This window comes from Mauremys mutica, chromosome 2, assembly GCF_020497125.1.
Source record: "Mauremys mutica isolate MM-2020 ecotype Southern chromosome 2, ASM2049712v1, whole genome shotgun sequence".
NCBI lineage: Eukaryota > Metazoa > Chordata > Testudines > Geoemydidae > Mauremys > Mauremys mutica.
Window position 1 is genome coordinate 158566552 of NC_059073.1, and position 23050 is coordinate 158589601.

Genomic DNA, 23050 nt, shown 5'->3' on the forward strand with positions numbered 1-23050 from the left:
TAGCTATATTTTAACCGATTTTATTTTTATCCTACCTTGTTTTCTAAACTGTTCAATGGGGCCCCCAAGCACTTTAGTGTAAGAGGACTGTTTTTTTTAACAACATTCTTGGAAAGACTTGTATTCAAAATAAATAGAACAAAAGTAATGTAATTTTTCATAATTCATTTTTTCAGTTATAGCACTTTGTATATTGCTAGTCATGATAATTACTATGTCTAGATACCATAGATGATAAACTTTTTAAGTAACTCATAAAAGTATAGCAAATATTTCTGCAGAAACGCACTTTGTGTACACATATTTGTCTGCATGGAAACTGTATTATAATCTTACTAGGGTCTGAGCCATGTCTGTTTACATAAGTAAAGCAGTGAGTACACTGTTGGTATTCAGTAAATAAGAGCAGTATGCTACTATCAGCAATTTTTAAACTTCCACACAGAACAGAACCAAAACAGAAGAGCAACATGTTCAATTCAGGAAAAAAAGGTTTTTTTAATAAATAAAATATAATCAGAAATGTGGTTTTGGGAAGATGAAAAAAAATTATGTATCAAACAGTTTTAATTAAAGACTACACATTATTGAACACACCCATCCAATCCAATAAAACTTTCAGGAAACAAAACAATTACAGTACTCACCAAATCCATGTTTGCTTTATAAATATATATACATATATGCAAAGAAATATAAGGGGAAAAAGTCGCTTTTCATTAAAGAAAGGAATAGCTCAGGCTCTGTGTACTCAAAGCATATATAATTGGCTTGGCTCCTGAGGACCTGATTCACCACTTCATTCTGGTAAATTATCTCCTGTGAGAACAAGAGAAACACTACATGTGTGTCTTTGGAGATGATTTCAACATTATTTAAAGGAAAATTGTTTCTTATTAAAAACTCTTCTCTTTATATATAATCTTATTAGAGAAGTGACTCAAATAATTTTAAGCTTATGATTAAGGCTACATTTTAGTCATGGTATTTTTAGTAAAAGTCATGGACAAGTCATGGGCAGTAAACAAAAATTAATTGCCCATGACCTGTCCATGACTTGTACTATACACCCCGGACTAGGCCCGGGAGTTCTGGAGGTGCTGCAGGGGACAGCCCGGGGGGCACCACTGGTGCTGGGGGGGAGGGGTAGGAGGCGGTGCACAGCCTGGAACCCCTGCTGATGCTGGCGAGCAAGTGGCGGCGTTTGACCCAGGACCCCCATTGGTGCTGGGGGGGATTGGCGTGGCTGGCAGGCTCCCTACCTGGCTCCATGCCTCCCCAGAAGTGGCAACATCCCCCCCACCTCAGCTCCTAGGCGGAAGTGTGGCCAGGCAGCTCTGCAGCTCCCTTTGGACAGGGAGTGGTGTCTGCAGGCGGAGGCAGCGCACAGAGCTGCCTGGCCACACCTCCACGTAGGAGCTGAGGGATGTCACCACTTCTGGGGAGCCCCCAAGGAAAATGCCATCCAGAGCCCTCACTCCCTCCCTGACAGTGCGGCTGCAGAAGTCATGGAGGTCCTGCAAAGTCATGGAATCTGAGACTTCCGTGACCTCTATGACAAACTCGCAGCCTTATGTAGGATAATGTTCATGTGCCACAAATAAACATATTGCTAAACTGTTATCACTTTAATTTTCATTAAAGGTAAGCTTCCTAATTTTATAAAATGGTGGAACTGCAGTTCAGTTTCTTAGAACGATGGGAATGTGTAAAGCTTCCTATACAAGACAGTAATACTTGCTTTTTTAATGTATCTGGCATTTCCCTTCCTTCCTAGTAGTTATCTTTTTAATGAACATAGGTGGGAACTGCTGTTTCACCACACTTTAAGACAATTTGCTTGTTATACTGGATACTTCTTAAGACCCTCAAAAACTAGAAGTAACCTTGATGTCAAAATTAAGGAAAGTAACTCAAAGGTATTAAATTGTATATACAAAAAAGCTTAGGAAATGTGAGTCCTGCTAAATGTATATAATGTACATTTTTGTGAAAAGCCAGTATTTATAAATGCACTGAAGTGCACAGCCTTCTCAAACCAATTGCAAATAAAATCCTTTACATACTTTTGATAAGTAACATTAAAATCTGACCCTTCCAAAAAGAAGGGAGGGGGAGGGCAGGGGGAAGAGTATATATTGAGTAAAGCTATATTGCAAGTTATTTATTTTTATTATTGCCTTTGTTTCTCTCCCAAATCAGTGGGTGAAGCACCCTTCTTAAACAAAGAATAGGTATCATTTGGCATTGTAAGTTTATGCACAACACGTGTTTTGGACTTAGCTCAACAAGTGACTATCAACTATCTAGTGATAATGTTTTCTCACAGGAGATTTACCATATTTTTTAAATTTGAGAACCCTAATATGCCAGTTTGTCATGATTGTATGATTATGTATTTCATGTTTGTCTGAGGCAGATCACAGGTGATATGTGTCAGTACAAGCAAGCAAGAAGTTAACATAATAAACCTGTGTCCCCTATCGTCATTATTTTGTGTTACTTGAAATCCTACTGTTGCCAGCAAAGGACTTGGCTTAAAGGTGATAATTTACTGGAGATGGTCACTCCTTCTACTGCATGCTTAGAAATCAGTCTTATATTCTAATAATGGGGATGTGATAGTGATGGTCATCCTCAGTCAGAAGAGAGACTTCCTGCCAGTCCCTGTGATACTCCTCTGGATAGTTTACTTGGAACTCTTCAGTGTTAAACTTATACAGTCTGTAGACTCTTATCTTTACTTCAAGTAAATATCCAAGAAGAAACATTTCAACCTAAGGGGGGAAAAAAGATGTAAACATTTGTTTATAGATTTATAAGAAGGAAACTGGGGGGGAAAAACATCCCACACTTTAATCATGCTCTGATGTTTAGTGTAAGTCATTTAACTTGTTTACTTATGTAATAAGAAGAGTGGACTAGGAATTATAACTGTGGGAATTTCCTACAACCAGAGCTGATAAGTACCCAAAGGAGATCTCTCTCAGAAGGGCAAATATACTTTCTAAAGTGGCCTATCTGGAAAGCGTCTATTAAAAAAACAAAAACAAAAAAACAGGTGCAAAAGGTGAAATAGTTTGAACATGCAGGGTATTGTCATCTAAAAATCATGTTATTTTACATATCAGTGATATCACTGCTATTCGTAATTTGTATAAATAATTCCCCAAGACATTTTATTCTGGAGAAACTTAAAAGCCCCCTCCCCTTTTAACTGCTTTTTCCTCTACGAAAAAATTGATTTTTTTCTTCACAACAAAATAATTCTATTGTGGATGATGTATTAAATAGAGCTGAGCAAATAGCTGATTTTTTGAATCGGTGACTGAACTGGGGAAAAAAAAATCAGTGTCAAACCAAAACTAAGTTTTTTTTCTCACCGAAAAGAAAAAGAAAAATTATTTCGGGTCAAACAAACTGTTTAGAAAATGTTGATTAGAAATGACATTTTGTTCAGAAAACATCAAAACAGTTCATTTTAAAAGGTCATAACAAAATGATCTGATATTTCCAACCTCTGTCTTCCAGTTTCTGTCTGGCTGAAACTGTTCGCCAAATTCTACCTGAATTTGCAAACAGCTTAGGTGCGCTAAAAACAATGCATTTTTCACCCAGCCCTAGTATTAAAGTATACTAGGAACATCAAGTCAATGAATAAGAACTCAAAAGTATTCCCAAACCCTAATCCTTCAGAAAACACGGACTGCTAGAACTCATTTTTTATTCACACCATTACCTGCTCCAGACCACCCGTGTCCCCTATGGAATTCAGATGATTCATCATGAAACTCAAAGGGTCAGATGACGTATCACGAGCAAAAAGGAGGCTAAAAAGGATGGGTACACGTTTCTGCTCATTCTTCATCTGTTCATAGGCTTCCACAACTTGGTAAAGCATGATGAATTTTATAGCCTCATACAGCTTATGTTCCTTGCTTTCATCAGAGAAAAGGATATTGCACATGTTTCCTCTTTCGTCGTGGTCTTTAACACCACTTATTTCAGTCCACTACAAAGCAAATACAAGAAATTCAAATCAGCTGCTTAACTCATCACTAATAAATGTTTTTTGTGTTTTTTTTTAAACTATTTTTTGACAAAGATTAAAAAAAGAATAATCACTGGGTATCAATAACCATTATCATAACTAAAGTAAAAATAAATGGAAGAACTGAATGGCTTTTAGAGACTGGCAATGCAACTCAAAAGTCTTTCATGTCACTATTTTGAATCCACCCGAGGTTGTTAGTTACAAAAAAATAAAGGGACAATACCACCAGAACTATTAGTTTTGAGGCTTGATCCCTCATTGTGTCTATGAAGCGGATTTGATCAGGAGGGTCAAAAGACCAAAACTGATTAATAAAGAACTCTGTCAGCATTTAAAAGGACACTATGGAATGTAGAGTGAAACCAGACTGAAAAAACATTCACAGGGACCAGTGCATGCCTGAAAACAGATGTGCCTAAATTGCCATTATGGAATTGCAGCAAGTTGGGTAAGACAGGCTGTTTGTTGTTTTAAACTCTTCCCAGCTCCAATGCTTAATTCTAGTTGTATACTTTGCTTTTAAAAGGCTATTGGTCACTGTATCATTGATCACAGGTTCCCAAAGGGAAGAAACACAGGTGTCTGAGACCCAGTTGGGATAAAAGAGAGGAGGTGTTGCCTTGCATATCAAAGATGTACACACTTGGAGTGAGGTTGAGATGGAGATAAGAGACAGACTTGCGGAAAGTCTCTGGGTAAGGAGAAAAGTGGTAAAAAACAAGCTTGATGTCATGATGGAGGTCTACTATAGGCCAACATCTGTTGGGAATATAACACAACAGAGAATAAATTACCCAACAAGTTCTTGGAATGCATTGGAGACAAAAAAATTTTTTTCAGAAGATGGATAAAGCTACTAGAGGAGAGGCTGTTTTAGATTTGATTTAGACAAATACGAAGGAACCAGCTGAGAATTTGAAAGTGGAAGGCACCTCGGGTGAAAATGATCATGAAATGATAGCGTTCATGATTCTAAGGAATGTTAGGAGGGAAAACAGCATAATAAAGATAGTGGAATTCAAGAAGGCAGACTTTAGCAAACTCAGGCAATTGGTAGGTAAGATTCCATGGGAAGCAAGTCTAAGGGGAAAAAACAGTTCAAAAGAGCTGGCAGTTTTTCAAAGATACCTTTTTAAGGGCACAAGAGCAAACTATCCCACTGCATAGGAAAGATAAGAACTATGAGAAGAGACCACCCTGGCTTAACCAGGAAACCTTCAATGATCTGTAACTCAAAAAAGAGTCCTACAAAAAGTGGAAACTAGGTCAAATTACAAAGGACAAATATAAACAAACACCACAAGTATGTAGGGACAAAATTAGAAAGGCCAAGGCACAAAATGAGATTAAACTAGCTAGAGACATAGAGGGTAACAAGAAAACATTCTACAAATACATTAGAAGCAAGATGAAAACCAAGGACAGGATAAGCCCATTACTCAATGAGGAGGGAAAGACAATAACAGAAAATGTGGAAATGGCAGGAGTGTTGTAAGCAAGACACGAGAAGTAATTCTTCTGCTCCACTCAGCACTTATAAAGCCTCAGCTGGAGTATTGTGTCCAATTCTGGGCACCTCATTTCAGGAAAGATGTGGACAAATTGGAGAAAGTCCAGAGGAGAACAACAAAAATAATTAAAGGTCTAGGAAACATGGCCCATGAAGAAAGATTGAAAAAACAGGGTTTCTTTAGTCTGGAGACGAGAAGGCTGAAGGGAGACATAAAACCAGTTTTCAAGTACATAAATGGTTGTTAGAAGGAGGATGACAAAATTATTCTCCTTAACCTCTGAGGACAGGACAAGAAGCAATAGGCTTAAATGGTAGCAAGGGAAGTTTAGGTTGGACAGTAAGAAAGAATTCCTGTCAGGGTGGTTAAACACTGAAACAAATGGTCCAGGGAGATTGTGGAATCTCCATCATTGGAGGCTTTTAAGAACAGGTTAGACAAACACCTGTCAGGAATGGTCTAGTTATTAAGTAGTCCTGCCGTGAGTGCAGGGAACTGGACTAGATGACCTCCCGAGGTCCCTTCCAGTCCAACACTTCTATGATTCTATGATAAGTACTGTAATAAGAACCCAAAATCACAAGCTTCTGCCAGGCAAAGAGATCAACAAGCCCTGACGTGGATGCTCTCTGAGAGATCTGAACGGGGGCAGAGGTGTAGTCATCCCTGTAACAAGTGACAACAGGGTTTTGAAAGATATAAGATAATTTGCTGGTAAAGACAAAAAGATATACCGTAGAATTAAAAATGAACATGTAAAAGCCTAAATAGTGATGGCCAACAGCTACAGGGACATACTTATGCCCATACTTAAATCCAGTCCATACCAGTAACATCTGACAGATTGCACAGGAGCAATGTTTTGAGCAGAAAGCCAATACTTCTGTGACAGTAAATGGTTTCCCTTTTCAGACTCATTCCCCCCTTCTAACATTTTTTCCATTTCCTAAATATTCACCTGTGTCTTTAATGTTTCAATACATTTACGTAATTTTCCAAACACGTTGGCGCCTGTGTATCTTTCTGGTCCAAAACTATATTGCTGGATCCAGTTGCAGCCTTGTGAATACAGAAGCTTTTCGGGGAGCTGTAAAAATATAATAGGGGAGAGATCACTATTGTAACAACAAGCAGAATATACTATTGTAATTAATTTAGGTATAGAGAAGGTATGTTTTAAATGATAAACCACATCCTGAATAAGACTAAAACCGAGCCTACAGTTTTAAAAAAGGAAAGGTTACTTACCTCGTGATAACTGGAGAGTCTATGAGACATACTGATGTGTAGTGCACTTCAGGTGCTCATGAGCTCCATCCGCCCAGAACCAGAGAATTCTTCCTAGCGGTGTCTGCTTGGTCTGTGCATGTGCCCACTCTCTCCTTATGCTCCTCACCGAGGGTATAAAATGGGCTGCTGGACCACCCCCATCTCAGGTCCTTCTCCACCGCAAGGTTCCACAATGGGATTCGAGGCAGTGGGAATAGAGGGTAAGTGGTGCATGACACATAAGAGCATTTCAAAGAACTCCAGTTACTACAAGGTGAGTAATCTTTCCTTCTTCTTCAAGTACTTGTCATTTGTATGGTGCACCTCAGATGATTTACAACCCTGTCCCTGCCAGCAGGTATATGGGATCTTGGGGAGCAATTACCACACGGGTGGGGTGCAAAATAAACTTTATTAAGAAAATACAAAAACAGGGAAAATTCAATAGTGAGGGGTATGGGGTTGTTAAGGTAGACAATTGGGGAGGGGTTCCTTTTTGGTGAACAGTAAGGGAGTTTCAATAGTGGGGTACAACACAGTAGGATGCAATACAGTGGGTAATCAGTTAACACTGAGGTATAAATGTAACAGGTAGCTAGCGATTTCTATGTTAAAAGGTGTGTCACAGCAGCATATAACCAACTAACAGTTATGGATAAAATGTGTTAAATAACAAACAATTCCAGGTAAAAATGTGTCACAGTGGTGTAAATGTAGAATGTGAGGGGTACCAGAAAGGAAGAAAGTAACCAATGGGGTTTTATGCTAGAGATTTAAACTTAGTGAGACAGAGCAAACAGGCTGCAAGCTTAAGCAGCAGAGAGAGTGTAACAAGGTAGAAAGACACAGAGAAGCTGGGGGGGGGGGGGGGTGTTTGCAGTGGGAAGACAGACAATTACAATTATAAAGAACACAGCAAAATCTTATTTATGAGCTAACTTAACCAAGACTACACAAATTAAAACACAATGCAACAATTCTCTAAGCCTAACTTACAAAAGTATAATGCTAAACTTAACTTAATGGGTGCACCTTATGCTAAGGATAGTTCCAGAGGGCTGAGTGGTGTGTGTCCAGGACACAGCTCCAAAGAAGGGGGGGGGGTGACTGCAGCAGTGGATACAGCTGAAAACAGTCCAAGGCAAAGCCCACAGGAGCAGAACTTAGCAGCAGCACAAACTTATTTTCAGTGGCAGAGTGTCACGGGGTTTAAGAGAGAGGTTTTAAAACACAGACCAAGGTTTAGCTTGAGTCTGTGTGCTGGGGAGACAGAGCCAGCAGCTAAAATAATAAAATAAAAGTACAGAAAGTTTCACAGAGGGATTCTTACCATCCCCCAAGGCAGCAACAGAGGCAGAAGCAGCAAGAACATCAGAAGGCTCGGTACAGTCTTGATAATCAGGAGATCTCTCAGGCAGCAATTCGTTCTTCGTGGGAGGGGGTTCAACAAACGGGGGTACGCTCAAAAATAAAACGAGAGCGGAGAAAGGACCCCCAGAACTCCTGGCTGATCAGACCAGGCAGCAATGCAAGAACCTTTCTGAAGTCTGTTCAAAATGTCTGTTTTTAAAGGCAAACCCTGGCAGCTTCCCGCCAGTAACTCTGATTGGTTCCCCTTCTCACAGGGAGGAGAGCAAGCAGGGAAAACTGCAGGTAGCCACAGAGGCATGTTAGGACTAGTCCTGAGCCCAGAGGTATGACTCATGCCCAGGATCTTAAAAACACAATAGTCTTGCAGCTCTGGATAGAGCCTACCCTACATCCAGCCCAGGTTTTAACAAGGTGATAACAGGACTAACCCTTTGAACAGGGCAGTGGTCCCACTTAGCATAAGTGGCCATTCCTTTGAGAAGGGCAATGGCTTTTGTTAAACAACTTAAGGGGCCCTCCCTTTGAGAAGGGCAGAGGTCCTGGTAACAACTTAACAGCCAGGGAAGGGCGGCCACAGAGGAGAACAAGAACAAAATGGAGTAAGGGGACAGCTTTAAGAAACAAAATGGAGCTGTAACAGACAAACCCAAGGAGGTGGATGCCCGCAGCCTTGCACCACTACAGAATGCGGGACTGGCCTAGCCCGGGAGGCATCCAAGTCAGATGCTTGCACCAGAGCATGGTGCCTCGCAGAGATGTGTACCAAGCCCCAGGTCGCTGCTCTGTAGATGTCAATGATCCTTGACATTATAATCAAAGAGGCTGATAAAGGAGGTGCTGTTGTCATCATGAACAGGTCTGACTACCAAAAGGAGGCTGCCAGACAACTCTCCAATACCAAATTCTACAGGCCACTTCCCTCAGATTCCACTGAGGAATACACTAAGAAACTGCATCATCTACTCAGGACACTCCCTACACTAACACTGGAACAAATCAACATACCCTTAGAGCTCCGACCGGGGTTATTCTATCTACTACCCAAGAGCCACAAACCCGGAAATCCTGGATGCCTCATCATCTTGGGCATTGGCACTCTCACTGAAGGACTGTCTGGATATGTGGACTCTCTACTCAGACCCTATGCCACCAGCACTACCAGCTATCTCTGTGACACCACTGATTTCCCGAGAAAACTACAATGCATTGGTGACCTTCCAGAAAACACCATCCTAGTCACCATGGATGTAGAGGCTCTCTACACAAATATCCCACACACAGATGGAATACAAGCTGTCAGGAACAGTATCCCTGATGATGCCACAGCACAACTGGTTGCTGAGCTCTGTGACTGTATCCTCACACACAACTATTTCAAATTTGATGACAATATATACCTCCAGATCAGTGGCACCGCTATGGGCACCCGCATGGCCCCACAATATGCCAACATTTTTATGGCTGACCTGGAACAACGCTTCCTCAGCTCTCGTCCACTCATGCTCCTTCTCTACCTATGCTACATTGATGACATCTTCATCATCTGGACCCATGGGAAGGAGACTCTGGAAAAATTCCACCACGATTTCAACAGCTTCCACCCCACCATCAACCTCAGCCTGGACCAATCTACACGGGAGGTCCACTTCCTAGACACCACGGTGCAAATAAGTGACGGTCACATTAACACCACCCTATACCGAAAACCCACCAGCCGCCTTGCCTACCTTCATGACTCCAGCTTCCATCCCGGACACACCACACGATCCACTGTCAATAGCCAAGCACTGAGGTACAACCGCATCTGCTCCAACCCCTCAGACAGAGACCAACACCTACAAAATCTTCACCAAACATTCTCAAAACTACGATACCCACACGAGGAAATAAGGAAACAGATCAACAGAGCCAGACGTGTACCCAGAAGCCTCCTACTGCAAAACAAGCCCAAGAAAGAAACCAACAGAACTCCACTGGCCATCACATACAGTCCCCAGCTAAAACCCCTCCAACGCATCATCAGGGATCTACAACGCATCCTGGACAATGATCCCTCACTTTCACAGGCCTTGGGTGGCAGGCCAGTCCTCGCCCACAGAAAACCCGCCCACCTGAAGCATATTCTCACCAGTAACTACACACCGCACCATAGTAATTCTAACTCAGGAACCAATCTATGCAACAAACCTCGATGCCAACTCTGCCCACATATCTACACCAGCAATACCATCACAGGACCTAACCAGATCAGCCACACCATCACCGGCTCATTCACCAATGTAATATACGCCATCATGTGCCAGCAATGCCCCTCTGCTATGTACATTGGCCAAACTGGACAGTCCCTACGTAAAAGGATAAATGGACACAAATCAGATATTAGAAATGGCAATATACAAAAACCTGTAGGAGAACACTTCAATCTCTCTGGACACACAATGGCAGATTTAAAGGTAGCCATCCTGCAGCAAAAAAACTTCAGGACCAGACTTCAAAGAGAAACTGCTGAGCTTCAGTTCATCTGCAAATTTGACACCCTTAGCTCAGGATTAAACAAAGACTGTGAATGGCTTGCCAATTACAAAAGCAGTTGCTCCTCTGTTGGTGTTCACACCTCAACGCCTGATTCTTGCTTGCATATTTATATCTGCCTCTGGAAATTTGCACTACATGCATCCGACGAAGTGGGTATTCACCCACGAAAGCTCATGCTCCAATACGTCTGTTAGCCTATAAGGTGCCACAGGACTCTGCTGCTTTTAATGATCCTTGAGTGAGATTATCCAAGCTGCCTGGGCTTTTGTCGAATGTGTTCTTATACTGCCCCCAAAAGGGATCTCATTCAGCTGGTATCAGAGTACCGTGCAGCTTGAGATACACTTTGACAGCCTCTGGTGGAAATGGCCTCTCCCATCATCCTCTCTGCAAATGAGATGAAGAGTTTAGGTGACTTCTAGAACTGCTTTGTCCTCTACAGGTAAAAAAGCAAGAGCTCTAGGTGCATCCCAGGAGTGCCACTTCACTTCTTCCCTTGTGGCGTGCGGCTTGGGGGAGATCACAGGTGACTGGATGCTTTGGTTGATGTGAAAGTCAAACCTCACATGTAGTCTCATGGACACCTTCTCCTTGTGTTATTCTGTGTGGGGAATCTGCCATGAGCACCCCTAGTGTCCCTTCTTGTCTGACATTATAGTGACCAGAAACTCCACCTTCATGGAAAGGTGCTGCAGGGAGCACGATGCCAGTGGCTCAAACAGTAACCCCCTCAGACTGAATAAGACTAAGTTTAAGTCCCAGGCTGCCGCAGGCTTCATCACTGGAGGGAAGTCCCTAACTAAAACCTGCAGGAACTGGGATGTAAACGGGTGTGAGAGAACAGTGTAGCTGCCCACTGTTGGGTGGAATGCACTGATGGCTGCCACTTGGACCTTCAGAGAGCTGAGGGACAGCCCTGAGGATTTAGAAGATAACAGGTAGTACAACATGTCTGGCACCCCTGAATGCAAGGGGGGAATTCCCGGTTGATCATACTACATCACAAACCTCTTCCATTTTATAGTGTAGCACCTCCTGGTAGAGTTTTCCTACAACTACTCTGTAAGGTCTGCATGTCAGCCAAACAAACTCTCTTTAGGCTCAACATCCATCCAAATACCACACCCTCAGGGGCAGCATGAATGGGTTGGCGAGTCCTCCCATCATCCTGCGTCAAGAGGTCTCACACCACGGGAAGTGCAGAGGACCCCGAGCAAAGAAGTGCAACAGAGTATGGGTACAAGAACTGACAAGGCCACCCCAATGCCATGAGAATGACTTGCAGCTTGTCCTGCCTGATCTTTCTTAAGTACCCGTGGTCACACAGGGATCAGGGGAAACACATACTTCAGAGCCTCCAAGCATCACATGAGGAAAATGTCACCCAGAGAGCCTGAGCTGCAACCCCTCTGCGGAGCAGAACTCCCTGCACTTCTTGTTCAGATCTGACACAAACAAGTCTGTTATTAGGTGAACCCATTCTGGAAACACCACCTGCAGAGTCAGGCCATGAAACTCCCACTCATTCTTGCTGCACAAGTGTCTGCTAAAGGAGTCAGCCAGAGTGTTCTGAAACCCTGGCAGATTGACTGCTCAGGACAATGTTCAGAAGTATGCACCCATTCCAGACATGGATGGTCTCCACGCAGAGATGTGAGGATCACTCACCTCCCTGCTTGCTGATGTAACAGAGCACTGTTATGTTGTCTGACATCACCTGTACCAACTGGCCCCAAATGCAAGGGAAGAAATGCTTGGTCAGCCAAACCACCCTTCACCCTCCAGCACACTGATGTGGAAAATTCACCCCTGAGGGGACCACATTCCTTGGTCCATCTGCCCCTCCATGTGACTTCCTCTGCCTGACAGAGGTGTCTGTGGTCATAGTCCTAGTCAATAGCAGAGAACAGGACATCCAGGCACACACCTTTTTCCTGTCTTCACACTGGCCAAAGCAGTCTACAACCCTTCAGGGAACGGAGACTAGCAAGTTCAGACTGTGTGGACACCATCCGTAGCCATGCTTGCAGGTACAAAGCGATTGTCTGGCAAATATGACACTGGATCCAGCCGCACCCTTATAGCCTGTGTCAGTTCCACAGTGAACTTGTCCAAGTTCACCCTGAGACCCAGTCTTCTGAACAGGCCCAGGAGTGTGTCCAGACACCTGCGCCTCCTGGCAAGGCTGCCTTTTGAGGGGCCAATCGTCCAAGTGGAGGTACAGTACTGGCCCCTGCCGGGGATAGAGAACTGCTACCACCAGCAGTACCACGGTGAACACCCTTTTGAACTTTCCGTGGCGCTGAGGAAGTGCCCAGTACTGGAAGTGCTGAAGCCCAGCAACAAACTTCAGGAATCTCCTGTGTGGTGGGTGGATGTTTACTGTGGAAATAGAGATTGAAAGCCATGAACCAATCTCCAAGATCTAGTGAGGGAATAATTGAAACCAGGGTGACCATCCTGAACTTCAGGCTGCAGATAAACTTGTTCAGCTCCCTGAGGCCCAAGGTAGGTCTCCGTTCCCCTATGCCCCTATTTTCTTGGGGATGAGGAAATACCTTGAATAGAAACTCTTTCCCTTTGCTGTCAGGGACATTGGTTCTATCGCCCCTCATTGCAGGAGGGCCTCCACCTCCTGCTCAAGAACCCGCTTGTGAAAGTTGTCCATGAAAGAGGATGGAGAAGGGGGTTTGGGATTGGGGAGGGACAAAAACTGGATGGTATATCCCAAGATGACCTCTAGTATCCACCTGTCCGTCGTGTCTCTCTCCAGACTGTTAGGTACTAGGGCAGCCACACTTCAAAAGTTGAGGAAGAAACAGGGAAGGAGCCTAAATCCATTGGTCTGGTTGGTGCCTGGCTCTCAAGAGTCCCAACAAAACGCTGATTTGGGAGTGTGACAGACATGAAGGATGATTGCTCCTGGGCACTCGTCCTCTGCTTCATCTGGCACTTGCGGGGCAGTTCATACTGCCACTGGTGCTACAACACTGGCTTGGGCGGGCCTTAGCCTGAACTGTGGCTAGGTGGACTTGCGCTTCATAACAGGTGTGTAAATGCCAACCAAACTGAGCATGGCTCAGGAGTCCTTTAGTGAATGGTGGGACTCATCCACCCTGCTTGGGCCCAAGTTGTGCAGAATGTCCAGCAGTCTATGCAGACCCCCTGGGACCTCTTCCAGGGAGATGTGCAGGGTCTCCACCCCCTTCTTAAGCAAACCCTGGATGACCTTGGGGTCAACCAGGCACTGTGGAGAAGCTAGTATCACTGCTTCCTCTGGAAATAATACGGATAAGCTCACCGGTGCACTCTCCTCCTGCCCAGGATGGTCCTCACCTTCTGAGGGTGTCACTGTTCCAGGGAGCCTGTGGAGATTCTTCCTCCCACAGGAGAGATTTATCTCCATGGGCTCCCAAGTCCCTCAGTGTGGGTACAAAACGTGATGGGTCTGTGGATCTTCCGGGCCCCACTACTGCTGCTGTGGAGCCTCATACCCCTTCGTAGCAGTCCCCAAGATGATGGGTACCAATACATATAGGGTGAATGTTCCCTGGGACAGGAGTACTGTGACACTCAGAGATTCCTGATGCCTTATCTGGTCTTAACCCTCCTTGGGGAGTAGATTGAGGACAGGCCTTCTGTTCCTGGTACCTCCAGAGTCAAAGGATTTTGAGTCTGAGGACAACGGGGGATCTCTCAGTACCAGGAGGTGGCAAAGACTTGTCTCTTTTAGTCGACAGTACTGGCGAAAGTCTGCCTTGACCCCAGCTCAGCGATGGGGTACAGGCTGGTATCGACTGGCATGTTGGTATAACTGGGTGGTCTCTGGACAGCAACAGCAATCCCAGGTCTTCTCACCCAAGTCTTTCGGAGCCAATTGGGGAGTGGGAGGAGAGGCCTGGAACCAGCCAAAGCCACATTCGTACCTTCCTCACACCAACATACAGGGGGTCAGAGTCTGGAGCTGCCCTCATGGACCTATCCCTGAGAAACATCATGAGGCAGATCTCCCTGGACTGCCACATCCTCCATGGAAATGACCTACAAGTTCTGCACTTGGTAGGGATAAGGCCTTCCCCCAGATGGTCCAAAAACAGTCATGACTGTCATTTCCTGGGAAGTCCCCCTGGAAGTCCACAAAGCTCTTGAAGCCTTTGGCATATTCTCCCTGCACCAGAGTGAAGCTGGGGGGGGGGGTAAGGAGGAGAAGGGAGGATCACTGCACTACCCAAGGGGTGCCCAACAAGGGCACAAAATATACTAAGCTAAACCATTTTCAGGTAAAGGCTGAAAGGATGCATTGACCTGTGGCTCCATCCCAGACTCCAAGGAGTGAGGAGGAACTGAGAGGGCAGCGGTCCAGCAGCCCCTTCTTCTCCTCGGTGCAGAGCACATGCATGGACTGAACAGACACTGCTAGGAAGAATTCTCTGGTCCCAGGCTCACAGAGTGCATATACAGCCTGAAGTGCACTACAAAAAAAGAAAAGCACGCAAAAAGAAACCCCCAGTCATCTACCATTTTAGCTAATGGTAAAGCTCTGACTCTCAGCTTCATAAGAACTTTTGTGGCATTTTCAATAGACAACCAGCCAGTAAAGAGCACAATGGGACCCTCATCCCAGACTGGGGTCTCTAAGCACCCCCAATGCAAATAGTAAATAATAATTCCTGTACAGTGGCAGGCATAAGGCTTAAAATGGGACCACATAGATTATTATTATGTCTTATTAGCATGATAGAAATAGTCCTTATACCCATGCCCCCTCAGACATGATACTGTACCCACCCATCTCCCTTCATTTATTCTTGTACTCTTAAGAATAAGGGCACACAATGGACTTGATACTTGCTTCCACTTTTGCATAGTGCTTAATCTGTCTTGCTCCCTCCTGTACGCTCTACTCACACTTGCAACGGCGTACAGCAGTTTTAGAGAAGTTATTGCTGGATCAAATCCTCCTTCTATAATATAAGGACATGTAAATTTTATTTGCTTCAGCAACTGAAACATACCTTTAAAATGTCTCTCTCCTTCATCCATGATGGAAAATAAATGCCCTGGCTGAATACCTGAAACAGCACAGCTCTTAATGCACAGTAGTTATCTCTTCTGACTAGTCGTATATATTTAATATGGTGTCTCCAAAATAGTTCTTCATAAGCCTAAAAAAAGGCCAAAACAACAGGGAACAATGTGTAACTTAAATCCTAGAATGAACGAGTGAGACAAGTTAGCTTTCAGGCTCATTTCAACATGTCCTTAAGGGGCTATAAAAATTCTGTTTTCAGTGGAGTAATACTACTGACCTCAGTGGAGTTACTGCTGATGAACACTAGTACAAGGGAAAGTAGAAGGCCTAAAGACATTTGGTTTCACTATAGATGTATACACTTTCTACCAGTTTCAATATGTTTATACATGGCTGGACACTGTACTTCTCCAATTTCCATAATGATCTTTATGATCATCTGTTTGTGTGTATAATTTAAGTAATTTTTTATCCTCTCTCTCTAACTTGAAACTGATGTTTACTAGTTTATATGTTGTGAACAGGAGACAGCAAATTGCTATGGCCAAAAAGGTTTGATGTGGGGAATTTTTGTAGATTCACTGGTGCTGTCAGCCTAATACTAACAGTCCTAATCTTTGAGGAACATCTGCTTTGCAGGCACTCAGAGGTGCTAGGAATTTGTTATCATGGTGACTGAGAAAAAGATCACGACTTTTCTGCGCAGAACTTTATATGACAATGCCAGTATTTCAAAAAGAAAATTTGGATCCATATGTTAGGTTCATACCATATTGTTTTCTCTTCTAAAATTGTGTATCTAGCAATATACAGCAGATGGAGCCCTTCCATCACAAAAATTATGCCACTGGATTACTAAATTGATTCTCTATCTGAAAATAGCTGGCACAAAATGCAAAATGGCACAAAATAACCCCAGTATTTATTTCACCCTCTGTGATCTCTGGAAAGTGCTTTCTTGTGTCTCTTTACCCACTACTGATACTATTTATTCATTCACTATTCATTTGCTGAAGATTTTATTAAAAATTGGTGCATACAACAGTAGCATAACTACTGACAAGCAGTTTGCAGTGGAGCAAACTAATTCAACACATTGTGTCTAGTCTATTTTAAAAAGACAGGGACTGGGATATAAGCATAACTCTTCACATCAGTGGCAATTACTAGGCTAAATCCCCATGACCCACTGTGATGGCCAAATATGGCTTCTAATTTCTAAAAGCATTTGTGCCCATAAAACATGTTGTTTGGCATCTTTTAAACCTGTAATTGACTATACCAGCAAACTACAGGCCAGAATGAGACCACTGAAATTTCTGGCCTAATTCTTTGGTTGCCAGAAAAATAAAGGGACGATAAAGAATAACCGTTTTAAACCCAAAATGCTTATGTTCCAGTATTCTGGAAAGCACAGTTATGTATTTCAAAAAAAAGACCCCCTTCCCCTCCAAACTGAATCAGAAGCAGTCCTAAGAACTGGCAGCATGCCAGTATTGCCAGGTTTTTAGTTGCTAGGTTGTTGCTCCCGACCACCACCTCTTTTCTAAATAGTGGGACGAGAGGGTCATTGCTACATTTCCAAAAGTAATGCTATTAATAGTCACATTCCCAGGTACACTTGTGCAAAAGGTCAAACAGCAGAAGTTTTCCCTCAGTATCACTTCATTAAATATTAAATGCAGTCTTGTTGAAATTATAGGAAGTGCCTAGCTCAAACCCACACATTTCCTGAAAAAAGTCAGAGTTAAGGCACGTGAAACAATTTGTTACAGTAAGTAAACTCCACACACAAACCTTTGCAGAATGAGTTAAGGATAGGGTGAGAAGTCACAATGCTGTGGGTTTTGGTTTTAACTATACTAAAAGCCACATTATCTTGGTGTTTTGTGTTTAATAGCCTTTTTTCTTCTACAAGATAACACTAGAAATAATCACTTGTCATTAAACTGATTCCAGTTCTTCAGACTAGCACGTTTTCAAAGAGGTTTTAATATATGGATTACTAAAACAAATTGTAATAGCATTATGTCAATATAATTGGGGTGTAATCCAGAGATTTGGCTATGTAATAAAATGATTATCTGAAATTTATTGCAGGTAGATTGTGTACATGTTGTTGTAGACTACAAAAACTCTCCTGTTTTCACTTTTTACAATAAAATAAAACCAGGTATAGGAGGAGTCATTGTGGGCCAACAGTAAAATATCATTGCCTCTCTTCCTTGGTCAGTGGTTCAGTTTAAAGAAAGGACAAAAGAGAACTGGTGCCTCTTCTTTTTGGTTTTGTAGCATCAGGATGAGTTTGTTTTGGGGGGTAATGCAACATGTTGGCACTTGCTGCCAACATTGCTTGAATCCCACTGCAGTATTGCAGAAATTACTTCTCCCCACCATGTGCTGCTAGGACAGTTGTGGTGAGCTTAGGTGCTTGAGCATATACTTGGTTTATACATTTATGCATTTTGTTTTCGTTTCATCGAAATGATCAATTAATCTTTTGTATTAATTTAGTTTAGTTTCTTTGCAGTTAGAAATTAGAAGCTCTGTAACTACTATTCCTCCTACAAAGGGATGTGTGCTAGTGAATCAGGTCCATTGCTTTGAGAACTAAAGACAAGTCTAGTCTGGCCAACCTGCGCTCAAGATCAGGACCCAAAGTTGGGGGAAACGGAAGTTGCTATATGCCACCTTTGTGTTCCCCCAGAGGTACTGGGGAATTAGTTTGGTCCCCAGTGCAAATTAGATCTGCTCAGGGCTACTTTAACTTCAACCACCTGGCCTGAGGATACCAGAGTATGCCTCCCAACACACCCCTACACCAAAGGGTAGCCAGCTCTTCTAGCTCTATGGCAGCCATGAATTCCTCCATGACAAGGGAATCTCCAGCTGCCCTGTTAGGCTAGCTCGTTGGCTCATTTTTCCTGGTAGAGCAGTGCAAAGAGGATGCATCAGTGCTGAGGATCTGGTCCACATTCTGAGTAATTCTTGCCTGTAAGGGTACATCTACACTGCAGCTGGAGGTGTAATGTCCAGCTCAGGTAGATGTACATGTGCTCACTCAATCAAAGCTAGTGTGTGTACATCTACTCTAGCTGGTAATTATACCCCGTCTATATATAAAAGTGTGTACCTAAGAAGAGCTTCCCGCCACCCCTTTCTGAAATTCATTTGATCTCACACAGCTCATAACATCTGCCTACATCAAAATTGGATGGAATTTTTTTTTTTTTTTAAAGCTCAATATTTTTTTCGTACTTTTTATATATAGATTCAACTTTAAAAACTCTTACCGCCTTCATCTGCTTGGCCTGCTTGGTTTCTCCTTTCCATTCTCTTGCACAATAACCAAGCAGATCAACTTCTGCCAGTACACTGAGGTTCTCTAAACCAAATTTAATTCACAGATTAGTTAAATATCTACTTTTTTGCATTTAAAAAGGAGGAAAGTTATAATGTAGATTGGTAACAAAAAAGTTTACTTTTGAATTTTCTCTGCAGATATCTACTCCACCTGAAATCCAAATGACAAAACAGCTGTCAAAAAGAGTTTGCAGAAAGTAAATATTTAATGAAAGAACAAAGATACAATTGAAAATGAAAGGCATCGTAATAAAAACATACCATTTCAACAGCTGTGCTAAGTATGCATAGAGCCTTCTACAATACCAGAGAGCAGCAAGGAGAAAAGACATGACTAATATTAGTTGTCTCTTTATTTTTTGCCACACAATATGTAAGGATTGGTTGACAGCTGTCGTCCAGGACTGCACTTCATTCCTCCCTGAAACAAAAATTAAAAAGTGAACAATATCTCACTGTTTCACACTATCTGTATACAACTTCTACTAATGAATTTGTTGCCAAAAATTCAAAATGAGTCAGTCCTCAAAAACCATGAGATTGGCTTAAAACCTATGAGATTTTTAGAAATGATAAATTTGGGTGCTCATTTTAGTTATCCTCTGCTTTCTGAACCTTTTGGGTGCATTTGAGTCATGCTTTAAAGCTTTTCTCTGCAACAACGAGGGCTAGGAATGTACTTTTTTAATGAAAGCTGAGATTCTCAACTAATCACATGAATCCGGGAGATGGTGTTTTGAGAAAAACAGCAAATATTGTGAGACTCTCAATCAAATTGTGAGAGTTGGCAACACTGGAGACCAGCAATAGGAAAACCAAGATGTTTTGAAAACTGATTGCTGGTTCTTGGGCATGTGCACCCATCGCAATGTCCTGTTCTGAGTCTTGGCCCTATAAGACCAAGGGAGTTGTATTCTCCAGATGGAGCACAATATGGAGAATGATCAATTTAGCACCACATGACTGGAAACCACACAAAGAAATATTCCTGGCTCAACATGGGGAAGATAAAGATTAATTTACAACCCTGAAGAAAGTTCCACCTTGACAATCTAGCAGGAGGTCTAGGGGTTAGCTACAGGAAAGGCGTGAACTCTTATTTCCCAGCTGGGAGAAAGCAGGACAGCTTTAATACTCTGTATTATTTTTCTTTTTATCTTTTGTTAATAAAACCCACCCAGCAGAAAAGGACATGAACCGAGTGGCTGTAAAGTGCTTTACTCTACCTTCCTTGACTGGTGAATTTGCCAGTGGCTTAGGCTTAGTACATTCCTATAATTTATGATTAACTATTGCTCTACCAATAACTGCTTCAAGTATTAACATATTTGCACCATAGGATCAACATATCTGTAATAATGAACATTAACCAACAACAACAACAAAAAAAGCAACAGGACATAACTTCCTCGCGTTTTCATTTCGTACAATATTTTAAGCATCATCTGACTTTAAAAAAGGCTTCCCTTAATCATGAGGAACGGCCATTCACTGTTGAGTTCCTGAGCTGATTGCTTTCTTTCTATAGGCACCATGTGTTGGTCAGTGCCTTGCCTCTGCAATATGAATTGTGGGCCAGATCCTCAAACAATGTAAATCAGTGTAGCTTCCTTGACGTCAATGGACCTACGCTAATTTACACCAGCTGAGGTTCAGTCCCTCTGCCTTCAATCATGAGTTTACTTAATCTTTTGGGACTGATTTTTCCAAAATGTGTATGAAGTTCAAATTAATTTTGCCCATTCACATACAGCTACCATGAGTGCATGAATCATTCAGATGTATGCCCATGTAATCCTAGTAATTACATGCACAATTGTGCACAAGTTCTTAGGTGAGCTATTGCACATATAAAGAATATTGAGGTTTTCGGAAACTTAGTGTTATGCTATCATTCAAAAGCTTTGCTACAGGATATAACTTTTAGGGTGTGTGGAAACAAGGATCATGTCTAGAATCACGCACTGAAATGTTTTCTTCCATTTGGGAAGAAAAAGAAGCTAATGAGTTTTAAAGGGTCTGTTGACCGATTTAAAGTACTCCTCCTCCTGCCAATCCCACCTGGGCTGAGTATGCTAGCACCCCAAACTCAGACAGCAGGGGGATGAGAGAAGGGAATCAGCCCTGTTACATCAGCAGACCAATAGAAGCCACTACTCAATTAGGTGAGCAACTTTGATTTGTATTAACTTAATTGTACTAGATCAAGGAAATTTGCCAATGAACTTTTCATCTGACTTCAATGATTTAGCACATACAGGGTACATGCAGCAACACACTTTGGCCTTGTGAATGTGCTTAACACATGAAGACAGACAAATATCCTATTACCTTTTATTCACCGTTCTATAGTAAACACCTGCTCACCTGACATGAAAGGGGGTTACTCCTGGAAGTGCTGCTTTTGAAGGGATAAAGAACAATTTTATAATGTGCACTCCATACATAGTAAAGTAGATCCAAAATTCAGTATAACATTTCAAAACGCATTGTCTTCCAGGAGCTGCTGCAAACATTTATCACTGGCAACAACTATAACAAAACATTAGCTCTTTTGGTAAGGTCCAGAGATTTTGATAGTTGGGGAATATCCTATGGCATCTCTATGCATAGATTATGCACTGATTATCTATGGAAACAAATGGGGATACTTTTAATAAACATTTCAAAGCAGCTAAATTATGACTAATTGTATGAGGTTTACACATTGTTTGAGGGGGAAATCTTGGGAGGTTAATAGAGTTACAGTGATTTATTTTATCCCTCCTCCATTTCTGTGGTGAAGCCATGAGTTTAAAAAAATCAGCAAGTTTATAATATAAGCTTCTGTTAACTATACTAGCCCCTTGTAACAGTTTACAACTCTTGTTCATTATCTGGCACATTCGGTTGTCTAAGTTTTCCCACCATTGTAAAAAGCATACCCAATGTTGATCCAGCTTAAAATATCCACAGCAAATTAATCAAACATATTGGAACAAAAACAAGAGAAGATGCAAAGGAAAAAAACCAACTTGTCAAGTCTTTTTTGCATTATTTATGGTGGCCATATAATATACAGTACCCTCGTTTGATTTTGATTGGGCAGAATGGGACTATTAAAAGGGCTGAACTGGTATTTTCCCCCAAAGTAACGTGTTTTGTAGAATAGTAGAAACACATTTGAGCAAATTCCTGACATCTAGGGTTTCTGTTCCTGTTCCATATTTTACAGGGGGCTCACATGAACTTTGCTAGTGTTGAAGAAGTCCTTTAATTTAAACATAAAACAGAATTTCTCAATAGCCTTACACTGTATTGAGAGATTCAGCAAAAAAGCAGTAGAGCCTCTTTTGAGATCCAGTGATACGTCACTTGTGGTACGTGTGTAATAACATAGCAATAAGTAACTTGGGTGTTCTTTCGGCCTGGTCTACCCTACAAGGTTAGGTCGATGTAAGGTGTCTTGCATCAACCCAGCTGTGGAAATGTCTTCACTTAAATTTGGCTCCCACCACCTTAAGTGCCTCTCTATGCTGATTTAGTAACACTGCCTCCCCAAGTGGCATAGAGTCAATGTTGATGTAGTTATGTTTATGTCAACTGTTATTGGCTTTCAGGAGCTGTCCCACAATGTCCCACACTGACAATACAACTGATACAAGCACTCCTGGTAAGGAGGTGCAATGCTGACACAAAGAGCCAAGTGTGCACACACACAAGTGATTTAATAACTGCAGTGACTCTGTGCTGAAGTCAGGTTGACATAATTTTGAATTGCAGACATGGCCTAAGTAAGATATTGATACACTCCTATGGGAGGTTGGGAGGCATAAGGCTGTGTTCCTTCAATAAGAGAAGTTACTCCTGGGGGAATTCTGCACCACTATTCATGTGCAGAATTCATGTCCCCCGTAGATTTTTTTTCTTAGCAGA

General features: G+C 42.3%; 1 protein-coding gene across 2 annotated transcripts in view; it reads right to left on the reverse strand.

The window, feature by feature from the left end:
- Nucleotides 1–245: 245 nt before the first annotated feature.
- Nucleotides 246–23050, reverse strand: part of OTULINL (OTU deubiquitinase with linear linkage specificity like) — a 45449-nt gene continuing 22644 nt past the window's right edge. Inside the window, exons 1-8 of one of the 2 annotated variants that reach the window (XM_045003148.1) lie at nt 21503–21596; nt 19397–19556; nt 19255–19286; nt 19066–19157; nt 15756–15905; nt 6524–6652; nt 3740–4012; nt 246–2777 (exon numbers count right to left, since the gene is read on the reverse strand). In XM_045003148.1, the coding sequence (XP_044859083.1) occupies nt 2598–2777; nt 3740–4012; nt 6524–6652; nt 15756–15905; nt 19066–19157; nt 19255–19286; nt 19397–19556; nt 21503–21509 (1023 nt within the window). In that variant the 5' untranslated portion in view covers nt 21510–21596 and the 3' untranslated portion in view covers nt 246–2597. Of the gene's footprint in view, nt 2778–3739; nt 4013–6523; nt 6653–15755; nt 15906–19065; nt 19158–19254; nt 19287–19396; nt 19557–21502; nt 21597–23050 lie in introns of those variants that run through there. The other variant, XM_045003147.1, reaches the window with a different exon arrangement.